At 32.8% G+C, this 13,606-nt stretch overlaps 1 protein-coding gene and 1 long non-coding RNA gene across 3 annotated transcripts in view; one reads left to right on the forward strand and one right to left on the reverse strand.

Annotated features, from left to right (window-relative positions):
• The first annotated feature begins 15 nt into the window (after positions 1-15).
• Positions 16-5,986, forward strand: LOC126724969 (G-type lectin S-receptor-like serine/threonine-protein kinase SD1-13). 2 transcript variants are annotated; one of them, XM_050429425.1, is made up of 7 exons: positions 16-1,413; positions 1,595-1,702; positions 4,331-4,491; positions 4,567-4,777; positions 4,991-5,228; positions 5,313-5,463; positions 5,621-5,986. In XM_050429425.1, the coding sequence occupies exons 1-7, from the start codon at positions 78-80 to the stop codon at positions 5,927-5,929; spliced, it is 2,514 nt and encodes an 837-aa protein (XP_050285382.1). In that variant the 5' UTR covers positions 16-77; the 3' UTR covers positions 5,930-5,986. The 2 variants fall into 2 exon arrangements, with proteins under 2 accessions (XP_050285382.1, XP_050285381.1); XM_050429424.1 differs by having other exon boundaries at positions 38-1,413; positions 1,592-1,702.
• The window catches only part of LOC126724972 (uncharacterized), a 40,273-nt gene continuing 27,875 nt past the window's right edge, over positions 1,209-13,606 (reverse strand). The window contains exon 2 of the long non-coding RNA XR_007655227.1: positions 1,209-1,343. This is a non-coding gene — a long non-coding RNA (uncharacterized LOC126724972). The remainder of the gene's footprint in view (positions 1,344-13,606) is intronic.

Consider the following 13,606-nt stretch of genomic DNA (forward strand, 5'->3'; position numbering starts at 1 on the left):
CGTCTATTTGACTTTTGAACGTCTTGGGTTGACGTCTATCCGAGAAAACTTCGAATCAAAATCATAACTTGTAATAGATGAACATGGCTACATGTTCTGCATTCTCACACACAAGCAACTCAGAACAAGTTATGGGACTTCTTAGCAAGACAAACTTGTTGTCTGTCCTTTCACTCCTTTGTTGCTTCTGTTTAAACTTAACCGTTGCCATAGACAACATTAGATCTTCTCAATCCATCAACGACACTGAATACATAATATCTAATGGGAGTGCTTTCAGACTAGGATTTTTCAGCCCTGAAAATTCTACCAATCGCTACCTCGGAATCTGGTACAATAATATTTCTGTATTCACTGTCATATGGGTAGCTAATAGACAGAAACCACTCAAAGATTCTTCTGGGATTCTTACTATATCCAAGGAAGGAAATCTTGTGGTACTAAATGGACAGGCAGAGATTTTTTGGTCATCGAATATTTCAAATTCTGTAACCAATTCTAGTGCCACTCTTGGGGATTTCGGAAACCTTGTGTTGCAAGTTGATACTACAGGACTGGTACTGTGGGAAAGTTTTCAACATCCTTCTGATTCCTTCTTGCCAAAGATGAAACTTAGTACTAATTTAAGGACAGATCAGAGAGTACAGCTGACATCATGGAAAAGCCCTTCTGATCCATCTATTGGAAGCTTCTCTTTAGGCATTGATGCATTGAACATTCCTGAAGTTTTTGTTTGGAAAGAGGGTCACCCATATTGGCGATCTGGTCCATGGAATGGTCAAGCCTTTCTTGGAACACCAAACTGGAATCCTGTATATCGTACTAGATTTACTGTGGTTGATGACAAACAAGGGGCAGTTTCTGATACTTTTACTGATTCGGATGTCTTACATTTGCAAAGTGTTGTTTTGGGTTCGCAAGGAAATGTAGTGCAGACATATTGGGATGATGGGAAAAAGGATTGGGAGGTTGTGCAGTTAATTCCAGAAGATGTGTGTGATGTTTATGGCACATGTAATGCATTTGGAAGCTGTGATTCGCAGAGTTCACAAATCTGCAGTTGTTTGAGAGGGTTTGAGCCGAAGATTATTAAGGAATGGAATAGAGGAAATTGGACTAGTGGATGTGTCAGGAGGACACCATTGCAGTGTGAAAGAATGAACAACAGTATTGAAGAAGGAAAAGCAGATGGGTTTTTTAAACTGGAGATGATCAAAGTGCCAGACTTTGCAGAGTGGTCAAATGTGAATAAAGAAGATTGTCGAAAGCAGTGTTTGGAGAAGTGTTCTTGTGTAGCTTATGGATATTATACTGGCATTGGTTGTCTGTCATGGAGTGGAAATCTAATTGACCTACGACAATTCTCTGTTGGTGGATCAGATATATATATTCGCTTGGCCAATTTAGAATTTGGTAAGTTCATTTGATTTAAGTCACAGTTTTGTATAATCTTATGCTTCTGATCATCCAGCAGTTGGACCACTTGTTTGGTTAACTGGTTACAACAAATGCAATAGGATTTCAATATTTTTATGTCAGATTTCTTTACTCAATTTTGACTGAATTAGTTTAAAACTTTTCTTGTACACAGAAGATGAGAGAAATTTGAGAGCAATCATCACAATTACAGTGACTATTGGAGCGATTGCTATAGCCAGCACTGCTTTCTTCTTCTGCAGGTGGATGGCTAAGAAAAAGAGAGGTAATATGCCCAATTCTCCGTTAACTAGTAAGTTGTCGTGCGATGCATGGATAATTTTATGATATTTTATGTAAGACAGTTTTTGATTATATTGTACATATATAATATATTATAAAAAAGGTAAACTAAATTAGAGTAAAGAAACATATACTTTTTGAGATTTTAAAAATTTGTTTAGTAGCTTCAATGCATATTTGTGGCCTTTTCAAGTTAAGATTAATTAAAAAAAAAAAAAAAAATCATGAAACCAAAGGTAAATGCAAAAGAGTAACGCAACCATGAAAATCAACTAATTTGTGTTATGTTCACATATTTCATACCATGAAATAAAAGTATGTCCAACTTTTATACCGTCTTCCACTCATCAATACTGCGATATTAAGACATGATGTAGACAAGTGTCTATACATATATCTTATAGATAATTTAAAATTAAACCAAGGTACAATATGGTTTTCCATTACGTACCAAATATTCTCTTTATTTATATATAAAAAACAAAAAATATTCAACCAAATTACCCAAACTTAAATCATGTTTAAGCCCCTAATTTTAAAAAGAAAAAAGAAAAAAAAAATTACCTGTAGGGGTTTCGGCATCTTGATGGTGGTGGGAAGCTAGTATAACGGAGGTGGTGACCCTTCAAATTCCACTTTCCCTCTCTTTCAAATGTTTTTTCAGTCTCAGGTATTTTATTTTGATAATATATAATAAAACAATGCGTTTTATTTAATAATTCACAACATTTTTGTGTCTTTCTATCTCTCTTCAGGGCTTTATTTGATTAGTTATTACTATTAGTTCTTAATTATTATTTTAGATACAGTACCTTATATACTATATCGAAGGTTCCTCTTTTAAAATTTGGACACGTGGCTACCTTAACAGAAATACTAAACAGCGTCAAAAATAATTTCCCATAGCTTGAGAAAACTCAACCCATCAATCCTTTCTCTTTCACTTTCATTGAGTTCCAGCAGCAAAACTCTCTCAGTCCCCTGTTCTTTCTTGGCTTGAAACCAAACCCTCTTGAACAAAACTCAAACAAAGGTGAGCGAATTTAATATCTTGAAAAATAATCTTGAGGGTACCTTTGGGTTCAAGAGCGAGATGTACATTTTGAGTCTTTTGGGTAACCCAAATCTCTGTAGCCCCACTTTGAAGCCCTTGCATCCATGTTCCAAACCCAAACAACCTTTGTCCCATGTTGTTTTAGCTATGCTAGCTGTCTGGGTTGTAATCCTACTCATGTCCCTTGTGTTATGGTTTTACAAAACCAAATTTCTAGCGTTTGGTACCAATTCCAAAAAGAAATGGAAGGTAATCGCATTCCATTGAATGGGATTCAATGAGGAAGACATTTTTGCATTTCAAAGAAAAAAAATTTTGATTGGATGGTTGGGTATATAAGATGAAACTCAGAGTCAAATATTAGCAATTAGAACTTTGAAGGATTTGGGAAAAGAGAGAGCTGCTACCCCTGGGTTGGGTTTCTCATGCGAGGAGAAAAAGGGTGTGTTTGTTTGGGGTGAAATAGGGTAGATGAAAAACTTTGGAGAGAAAATGTGATAGAAAACTTTTTTGAGTGTGTTTAGTTGGGTGAAGAGGAAGGAAAATAAATGATGGGGCCTAAGTGTTTTCTCCCCAGGCCTACTAAAAATTTTTCTCTTCAAAATGGAGAGAAAATTGAAGGGAGAAAATGTGGTTACTTAATGGACAAAAATGCCCGTGTCCAATTCATTTTTTTTCTTTGGTGGGCACATTGCCTCTTCCCCCCCCCCCCCCCCCCACCCTTTTTTTTTCCTTTTCTTTCCTGACGTTGCTTCAAATTTTATTTTATTTTATTTTTTTTCTGGGCTATAGGTGTAATAGTTGTTTTGTTTAACTAGACATGATTTTTTTTTTGGGACATGATTTTGATTTTTTATTAAATGGGGTGGTTGCTTTTATTTTTTTGGTTGTTTGTCACTTTTTTGTATTAATTGGCCATCATTTTTTAACAAGGATGTATGAGTAAATTTATACAAACTTACTTTTTCCATCATTCCACTTTTCCATTCCCAAACAAACAAAAAGAAAAGAAATTAAAATCTTTTCTATCCTTTCACTTTTCCATTCTCCCACCATTTTCCATCATTTCACTTTTCCACCCATCCAACTAAACGGACCTTAAAGGTATTTCTATTAAAGTAGTAATGTGTCTACATTTTAAAAGGAAACCTAAAGTACAATACATAAAGTACTGTATTTAAGTTTTAACCTTAATTTTTTTGCTTTTAAAAAAAATGCTAAAACGCTAGGTATGCTAAAAGACATGAAGAATAGAGAAAAGTTTGGTGTAAACTTAGGCAATTAATAAGATATTAATGAGATACTAGTAAAATAAGTTAATATAAACTTTTGGGTAAAAGTAAAAAAAAAAAAAAAAAAAAAAAAAAAAAAAAAAAAACTTAATGAAAGAGGTAAAAAAAAAGGCTAAATACAAAACTAGAGCGCCACTTAACAGGATTTTATGCACTCTCACATGAAGTCTTTGCTTTTATATATATATATATATATATTGATATTGATTTGCTACAGAGAAAAGGCATTGCAAGATGGATTACTAAATAATATAATTTGCAACAGCAATGAAAAGTAAAAGCAATGAGAGTTTACTCTTTGACTTCCTAAATGACGTGAAACTCCAAGATCTACCAATCTTTAATTTGGAAGAATTGGCAACAGCAACAAACAACTTTGATATGGCTAATAAGCTTGGACAAGGTGGCTTCGGTCCAGTCTATAGGGTAATAATTTCTTAAGTGGAATTCATTTTTCCCTCTCAAAAATATATGTGTTGATATTCTTTACTTTTCTTATAGGGTACATTGCATAATGGACAAGGAATAGCAGTGAAGAGATTGTCTAGAGCCTCTGGGCAAGGGCTTGAGGAATTTATGAATGAGGTGGCGTTGATTTCTAAACTCCAACATCGGAATCTTGTTAGACTTCTTGGCTGCTGCATTGAGGGAGAAGAGAAGATGTTAATCTACGAATACATGCCAAACAAAAGTTTGGATGCAATTCTCTTTGGTTAGTTCGTACACTTATTTATCTTGAATATTAAGTAAGTCAGTACATAAACCAAAACAAAACAAATTTTAATAATACGTTTCATTGTGCCAATTTAGTCACTTGAAGCATACTTTTGTGCTAACTTTGCCCCAAATTATTTCCTCAATAGTATTTTTTTTCTCCATACAAATTTATATTCATGCATTATTTATTTGGCTTACTATTGATTAGATCCAGTCCACCAAAAATTGCTTAATTGGAGAAAACGTTTCAACATTATTGAAGGAATTTGTCGAGGGCTACTCTACCTTCATAGGGATTCTAGACTAAAGATTATTCATAGAGATCTGAAGGCATCTAACATTTTGTTAGATCAAGAGCTTAATCCAAAAATATCAGACTTTGGTATGGCTAGAATATTTGGAGGCAATGAAGATCAAGTCAAAACTATAAGGGTTGTCGGGACGTAGTAAGAGCTTTGTTGAAATTAAATTTAGGTTATAGCACCACTTATACTCAAATAATATGGATGTGTTTCAATGTTTGTGTGCAGTGGTTATATGTCTCCTGAATATGCAATGCGAGGGCTGTTTTCAGAGAAATCAGATGTCTTTAGCTTTGGCGTGTTATTACTAGAGATTGTTAGTGGGAGAAGAAACACTTGCATTTGTGATGAGGAGCAATACTTGGGCCTTGTTGGATTGGTAAATCTAACTTATAACACTCATGAGATCAGAAAATTTAGTCAAACTCTAATCAAAAGCTATTTATCTGTTTAATCTATTTATTCATTTTTGACATTGTCTACTTTCAAAAAGATTGAACGATTTCAATTTGTCTTTCACACTTGTTATTTTTTAGGCATGGAAATTGTGGAACGATGACAATAGTATGGCTTTGGTAGAGCCAGCAATATGGGATCCATGCTTTCAAATGGACATTTTGAAATGTATACATGTTGGACTGCTGTGCGTGCAAGAATTGGCAAGAGATAGACCAAATGCGTCTACTGTTACTTCAATGCTAAAGAGTGAGATTTTGGATCTGCCTACTCCAAAGCAACCTGCCTTCATGGAAAGGCAGATTGCTTCAAATATAGAGCTTGCTCGACTAGGTCAAATAAGATTCTCCATTTGTAATGTCACTGTTTCAACAGTTAGTGGTCGATAAAAAGAATTTTTTTTGGAGATAAATTCCTCTTAATTTGATTAATATTTTGTTCTGGAAGTAAGAGTAAGTAATCTCAAATTTATTTATATTATATTTTTTTATTATGCATTTTTTTTAAAAGAAACCATGCTAAGTTGGCTTGAATTAGGACATTGATTCTAGCACACTCCTTAGTTTACATTGTCCCTATGTACCAATTATTTTAAATTTTAAATTTGGACATCAATAAAAAATGTGGACGTCAAGTGTGAAACTATAAATATTGTGTGTATAAAGTGTACATCATTGAGTGTGTGAGAACATTTTAGTTATAAGGAAACCAAGTTTGATTATTAGTTTATATATTCTGTACAACCTTAAAAACATTAGGTTGTCATATACAAGGACTTAACCAACAACCCCCAAAATTTTTTTTTAAAAGAAAAATGAAAAATAAAATACTTTATGTTTTAATGCTAGTGGGACTTTAAAGAACCAAATATGTACCTATCTTGGATTTTAGTGCTAATGTTTGACAAATAATTTATATAATGTAAAAATAATTAAACTTTGTAAATCTTTAGTTAGGCTTTTTTAACGTTGCTTACTCATGTTTGAAAAATGCCACTTAGGGTCCGTTTGGTTGGAGGGGTGGAAAAGTGGAAAGATAGAAAATGGTCAGAGGATGGAAAAGTGGGAGGATAGAAAAGATTTTATTTTCTCTCATTTTTGTTTGGTTGGGAATGGAAAAATGAAGAGATGGAAAAAAAATGAGTTTAAATAAATTTACCCATATACCCTTATTAAAGAATGATGCCCACTTAAAAAAAAAAAAAAAAAAAAAAAAAAAAAAACTGATAAAATAACCACAAAAAAATAGCAATAACCCAAATTTATTAAAAAAATAAAAATCATGTCGCAAAAAAAAATCACGTCTAGTTAATAAAAAAACAACTATCATGCCCAGGCCCTAGAAAAAGAAAAAAGAAAAAAAAAAAAAGAGGCAACATTACTGCCCAGAAAAGAGAGAGAGAGAGAGAGAGGAAAAAAAGAAAAAGAAAAAAGGCATGCCTAGGCCTAGAAAATCAAAAGAAAAAAAAAACAGAAAAAAAGAAAAAGAAAAAGGATAGGCAACGTTGCCTTAAAAAAAAAAAGGGAACGTTACTGCTCAGGAGAAAATAAAAAAATAAAAATAAAGGCCACTTGAAGAAGCCCATGTGCACATGCACATGGGGATTTTTGTTAATCAAGAAAAAATTTATCCCCACTCAGTTTTCTCTCAATTTTAAGGAGAAAACATTTTGATGGATCTGGGGAGAAAACACTTAGACCCCACAATTTATTTTCCTCCCTTCCTATCCAACTAAACACACTCTAAAAAAGTTTTCCTACCTCTTTTCTCTCCAAAGTTTTCCATCCACCCTGTTTCACCTCCAAACAAACACACAGCTAATACCAAAGTTGGCTCAATTATGTAGCTGTTTTCACCTCATTTCTTTCATCAGTAAAAACTAAAAACTAAAAATAAAAATATAGCAAACAAGATCTAAAAGGGTATTTATAAAAAAATTGAAGAATCTGCTTATGAATTGGGCCAGGAACACTCAAAGATAACCCAACTAGTGCAAGCCTGATTTGGATTTTTTCTTTTATAGACAAACTTTTTTGGTTTGTAACATAGAGACAACACTTTACTCATAAGAGCCACTTACCTGGTGATAAGTCTTAGGACCGTGTTGATCTTCCCTCAGACTTTGATGAGAAATAGCTTGAATAACCTTTTATTAAATAATAAATCTAGAGACTTATTATTTAATAAAAGGTTATTAAAGACTTATTCTCAAAAAAAAAAAAAAAAAAAAAAAAAAAAAAGTCTAAAGACACAATTTTTCACTGTTGTTTCAAACTGTTGAGGTGGTATGTTATTAATGCTAATGAAAGTGTTCACTAATGGACCAATGTGAAAATGATGTTGCCTTATTTATAACTTGACACATCAACAATAAAAATAATAATACTCAAATTTTTCTCTATATGTATCTTTTTTCTTTTTTTAAATACCAAGCAAGAAAAGTTCATGGATAGATTGCATTATCTTACAAACTTTGGTATCTTGTTTCCCTGCCATATAGGCTAACTTCCTACTACCAACTAGAACAACATGAGGAACTGGTAAAATTACAACTCTAAGGTTGTTGTGTTGTACATTGTAATGAATATCCTTCAAAATGTTCCCCATCTGCCATGGCCAATGTTCTTTGTTTTGCCAATGCTTGGAGCATGGTGGTTAATAATTCCCTAGACCAAGCACCACTCAATTCCATAGGGATCCCTTTTGTCAAAGATGAGAACTATACATTTAGTCATAATAGAATGCACCAAACAGAGACCTACAGATCAATTTGCAGAAAGGCAAGCTTCCACACTCTGATGATCTTATGCAAGACCATTGACCCACAGGATTCCTAGATGATCTAATCTTCAATGTAGTTATAAACCTATTCAATTTAACTCCAGGGAGGGATGAAGGGACCACGCACCATACTTAGGTAGGTAAACATAGAAATCATGGAATTCAGGGCTAACAATTGCCCACAAGAATGATACCATTGTATCATTGGACAATTGAAATCCCAAATTCACTACTTATTTATTTATTTTGGCCAAGTGTAGATAAAAAGTCGAATCTAGTGCATAAGACTCTCCCATTTTTGCAAGGTCTACGAGAGGTGGTCAGTAAACAACCTTACTCTTAATTGGAGGAGGAAGTATACCCTATTTCAGGTGTATGCTTCCTCCCACTCACAGTTGAGTGGGTCCCACAGCTGGAGCCCACTTAGCTATAAGGGGGAGGAAACATACACCCGAACAGGGCGTATTTTCTCCAATTGGAGAGTCCAATTTTGGAACTTCAACTTGTGACACATCATTTGGGCAAAAGCACTTGTCATTGCACTTAGGTCCAACCCCTTATCCACTATACCAAATGTCTATTAAAATGTTAACAACACCAAGTTATCTACAAAACTTAATAGCATAAGAATAATAAGTAAGTTATGGGGAATATTTGTTGATGAATAATGATTGTAACTATGTGAAGGCATCATTAGATCTTACTTGATTTTTATAAATTAATTGAATTAATTACATCGAGAAACTAATTACCTGTTTGAGAATTAAGCAATGCTGCCACAACCATATGGAAATGAAGCATCATAATAAGGTTCAACCAGAGTAAGAGTACTCCATCAAGAATGTAGATATGGTACTTCTCCCAGAACTGTGTTAGTTTACAGAGCTTGGTCAACCCCTGATTGTAGTCAGTCATCTAACTTTCAATATCTTTCCAACTCTTGTTTAACTTATTTCAACCGTGATGGGGAGCCGAGGTAACACTATCATATTGATTTGCAATTCAAGAAAAATACAAAGTATGACATATATACATACATACATGTCTTCCTAGATTAGTTTTAGAGAAAAAAAAACATTAAATCAAACAAAAACTAAAATACGTTTACAAGAAATAATATTCATAGAAATTAAATATAACAAAGTCACTATAAGCAACCATAAAATAAATAGCAATTAAATTCAACCAAATTAGACTGCTATGGTCAACATGAAATTCAAAATCAATGTCATACCTCTCAACTAAATAGAATTTGAACTGGAGAAGACAATCATAAATCATAAGATAAATAATTAGGAATCAAAGTAAAAGATCAATAACAAAGAAGAAGAATTTTGTGCCTCTCAATATTTTCTAAGCTTTAAATAAGAAAACTCTTTCTTAAGGAAGGGAGAGAAGCTAATTAAAATGTGAGTAAGTGAGAGCATCATAAGGAAGAATTAATGAAGAGAAATTGAAAAGGGAGCAATGAGTGATGAGGAGAGTTTTTTGGGTGGCTATAAACTAGAAGGGGATATTGTAATAGTTTTGGGAAAGTGTAAAACTTAAGTATAATGCTTTAAGTGTAGTACATTAGGTTCCCCAATTAAATTCAAACATTATTTTTCCATAAACAATAAAATGCAAACAATATTATCATTTTTAAGAGAAATTCAATTCAATTCAATGAGGTTTTTTTTGAAAGAAAAATTAGAAATTTTTTTTGAGGCAAAGTAACAAGTACATCAACATCTAGAGTAGCTGAAAACAGAGGAATTTCTTTTATCCATCTAATATTATCCTTGTTGCCTACCTAGCATAAGAAGCTAATAGCTTGGCTACCCTATTAACAAACTTAACAAGGGACTATACTAAAACTCCAAGACTTGCACATGGATAGGAGAGTGTGGACTTCATCAACAAGATGCCCATTAGCTCAAAAATTATCTCGAATTTTCTGCCTAGCACTAGTTCCTACTAATACTCTAATACTATACCCTCATGATCTCTAATCTCTAATGATAATTCCCACACCAGTACAACATAGGTCCTTGAATAGCTATGGAGTATGGTCTCACTCAAGAAAAAAAGTGTGGGATATGGCTTTCATGTTTTAGAGGAGGAAAGGAAAAGTCAAAAGATGAAAAGTAGGGATTTGGGGTGGGGAGTTTTTATGGCTGACGTATAGAGGTTTTAAAAAAATTTAGGGGGAGGGGGGGGGGGGTGGCTTCCCAAGGATAACGTGCCTTCGTCCTTGAGCTTATCTAGGTGACTTGCGTAGGACTCGTAAATAGTCAGAAGAATAAACAAAAATTAAATAAAATAAGTTAGTAACTCAGGTGGAACTTGCAAATAGTAAGAAAAATAAACAATAAGATGGCTTACAATCTAATCCCAAATATGTGGTACTAATCTACTTTTCAAGTTTGACAGGCTAATTTTTAGTTTTCAAGGTACTAATATATGTGCCCACAACTCCTTGGTTTATGCTGTGGAGTTGAAGATTTGGAGTTGGTGTTTACAATGCAACCACAGATTGCAAATGGGTTTGTACAAAATTGAAAGATTAAAACACCCAGTTAGTAATTAGCTTAACTATTCAAACAGAGAAATTATTGTGTACTCCTAGAGTATCATAAATGTGTACTCTCTCCTCTCACATGAATGGTGGATCCTACTAATTAAATTCATGGTGGGACCTACCATTCATGTGAGAGGAGGGAGTACACATTTATGGTACTCCGAGAGTACCTAATAATTTTCCATTCAAACAAGGCCATCAAAATTCTTTTTCCTTATTCTTTCTAATCAGTCATCACATCCCACAATAGCTATTCTTATCACCCATCATAAATTTTTTTTTTGAAATGGAAAATGAGATATAAAATATGTTGCTAATGCTATAACAAATAATCAGATTGAAAATTCGCAAAGAGAGAGAGACCCTTGAAACGAGAAGGGTATTCAAGTTTTGTAGAAATTAGTCCAACTCTCTTTCTCTCTTGGATGTGGATTAGTTAGGATGTCAGCATTAGCAAGCTCCAATTGTGGATTTTAAGAGGAAAGCCGCCAAGGAGAGAGACAGAGTGTGTGTGGGTGTGCACCATAAGATAAGGCTCCTGCTTCTTCTTTTACACTAGAAGTAGTAGAAAACAAACTGATATAATTAGTTTTTTAATAATATATGTGATTTGAATAATTTGATTATCCAATTAATTGGTGACAATTTTGTGGTTACACAATATGAATCCAAAAAAAGGTGCCAGTTTACACATGATTGTCATACTATTATAGTAGTAGTTCTCAGCCTACAGTTGCTTTGATGACTTACAGCTCATTTGGAAGCAGAGAAAATAATGAAATGGAGAGGAATAAAAATAAAAATTTTATAATATTCCTTTTCTTTCCTTATTTGAGAGTTTTTATTGACGAAATTTATTAGCTTGTTTATGAGTTTAAATCCATTTTATTCTTTTTTAATCATTCCATTATGAACTCACAAACGAAGGCTTAGAAATAAGGTTATAATCTATTACAATAAGCTGACAAATTACACCTTAAAATCTCAATAATTGGTATTTATTTTTGAATCCACAAATGCTCTACAATGATGTAAACTTGGAAAATAAATTTTTGAATCAAATCTTTTATTAAAATGTAGTACTTGTTTTCTAGTTTTTAAATTAAAATTAGTGCATAATAATAATAATTTAATGTATATCGTTTTGCTTTTCCATCACTATTACCAAACACAAATGGTGGGAAAAAAAAAATTCTATCACTTTTTATCTTTTAACTTTTCCATCATCCCAATCAATAGAGTAGAACTAATGTCAATTGAACGTGACATTATTTATTATTATTTTTTTTTTTTGTTAATATAATTTTAGTGTACTCTCTTTATGATGTCATATTCATATTCAAGAAAATTTTGTGGTTGAACACATGGATATATGAGTTAAATTTGAAAACTTTGACGATTTATGTTAATTTAATTTGAACCTCAATTTATTTATTTTTTATTTTTCATAATGCAATAGTTACAACTTACAACAATGGGGAGAGATGATTTGAATCTTGAATATTTCTGTTAGAAATATAAGGTGGTGCTAATTGAATTGCAAGACTATTGGGATAAAAACTATTATTTCACACAATCATATAAGTTACTATTCATTTTTTTATCTCCTACAAAAAGTATGTAAGTTACTTATCAAATCCCATCGTTATAATAAGGTATCTCATGCATTTGTTGCATGCAATAGGTGCCTCACAAGTCACAACTGTGTTCCTTGGTTTGTGGATTCCTATTTGCTGTGAGACTTCATTGGGTATATCAAGATTGGATTAAAGAAAATATAAAATAAAATAACTAAACGTGACTTATAGAAAGAATGAAAAATTGGAAGAAACTACACTTTTCTTTTTTCCAATACGTGGTTTTGACAAAAATACATTTTACCCACATGAGACCTGCTACTATTGTGGATGTTCATCAAACTTTGTTGTCAAAATATAGACGTTCACGTGCTTGAGAAAAATATGACACTATTACACTTTGACATTTTACCAACTTGACACTTAACTTGTGGTTTAGAAATTTAGCATTCTGCCCACAACTAAAACTCATTCTCATAACATAGGTGAGTTCTCCTAATTTTCAATTATTGAATTTCCATTTTACTCTCATTTATTAGTGTTTTTATTATTTATTTTACCTTATTCTTTTATTTTCTTTTTGGCATAAATGCACTTTTAGTCCCTATATTTTGGAGTCATTTTTATTTTGGTCCCTACATTTTCATTTTACCACTTTTAATCCCTAAATCAATTAACGCGTGACATTTAAGTCCTTACCGTCAGCCAACTAATGGGAAAAACTGAGATGGCAAACGGAACACCCTATTAGTTGACGTGGCACTGTTGTGGCGTTGATGTGGCGATTAAAATATTATTAAAAAATATTATTTGGCATTTTTATATGCCACGTCAGCATTTTAATTTTTTTATAAAAAGCCACATCAGAAAATTTAAACCAAAAAAAAAAAAAAAAACTTAAAATTTTTTTTTTCCTTTCAATTATTTTTTCGCAAGAAGATGTTCTTCCTCAATCCATGAAATAAACCAATCTCCAGCAAACCCCAAATCCAAATCCAGCAACCAAATCTACTCCATCAAATCCAGAAAAACAAGAAATAAATCCAAGAAACCAAACCAAACCATAAATAAATCAATGAAATAAACCCATAAACCCAAATCTGAACAAACTTGGTCACACAAGTCTCAAACAAACCCAGATACCCACT

Source organism: Quercus robur, chromosome 5, assembly GCF_932294415.1.
Source record: "Quercus robur chromosome 5, dhQueRobu3.1, whole genome shotgun sequence".
Classification (NCBI taxonomy): domain Eukaryota; kingdom Viridiplantae; phylum Streptophyta; class Magnoliopsida; order Fagales; family Fagaceae; genus Quercus; species Quercus robur.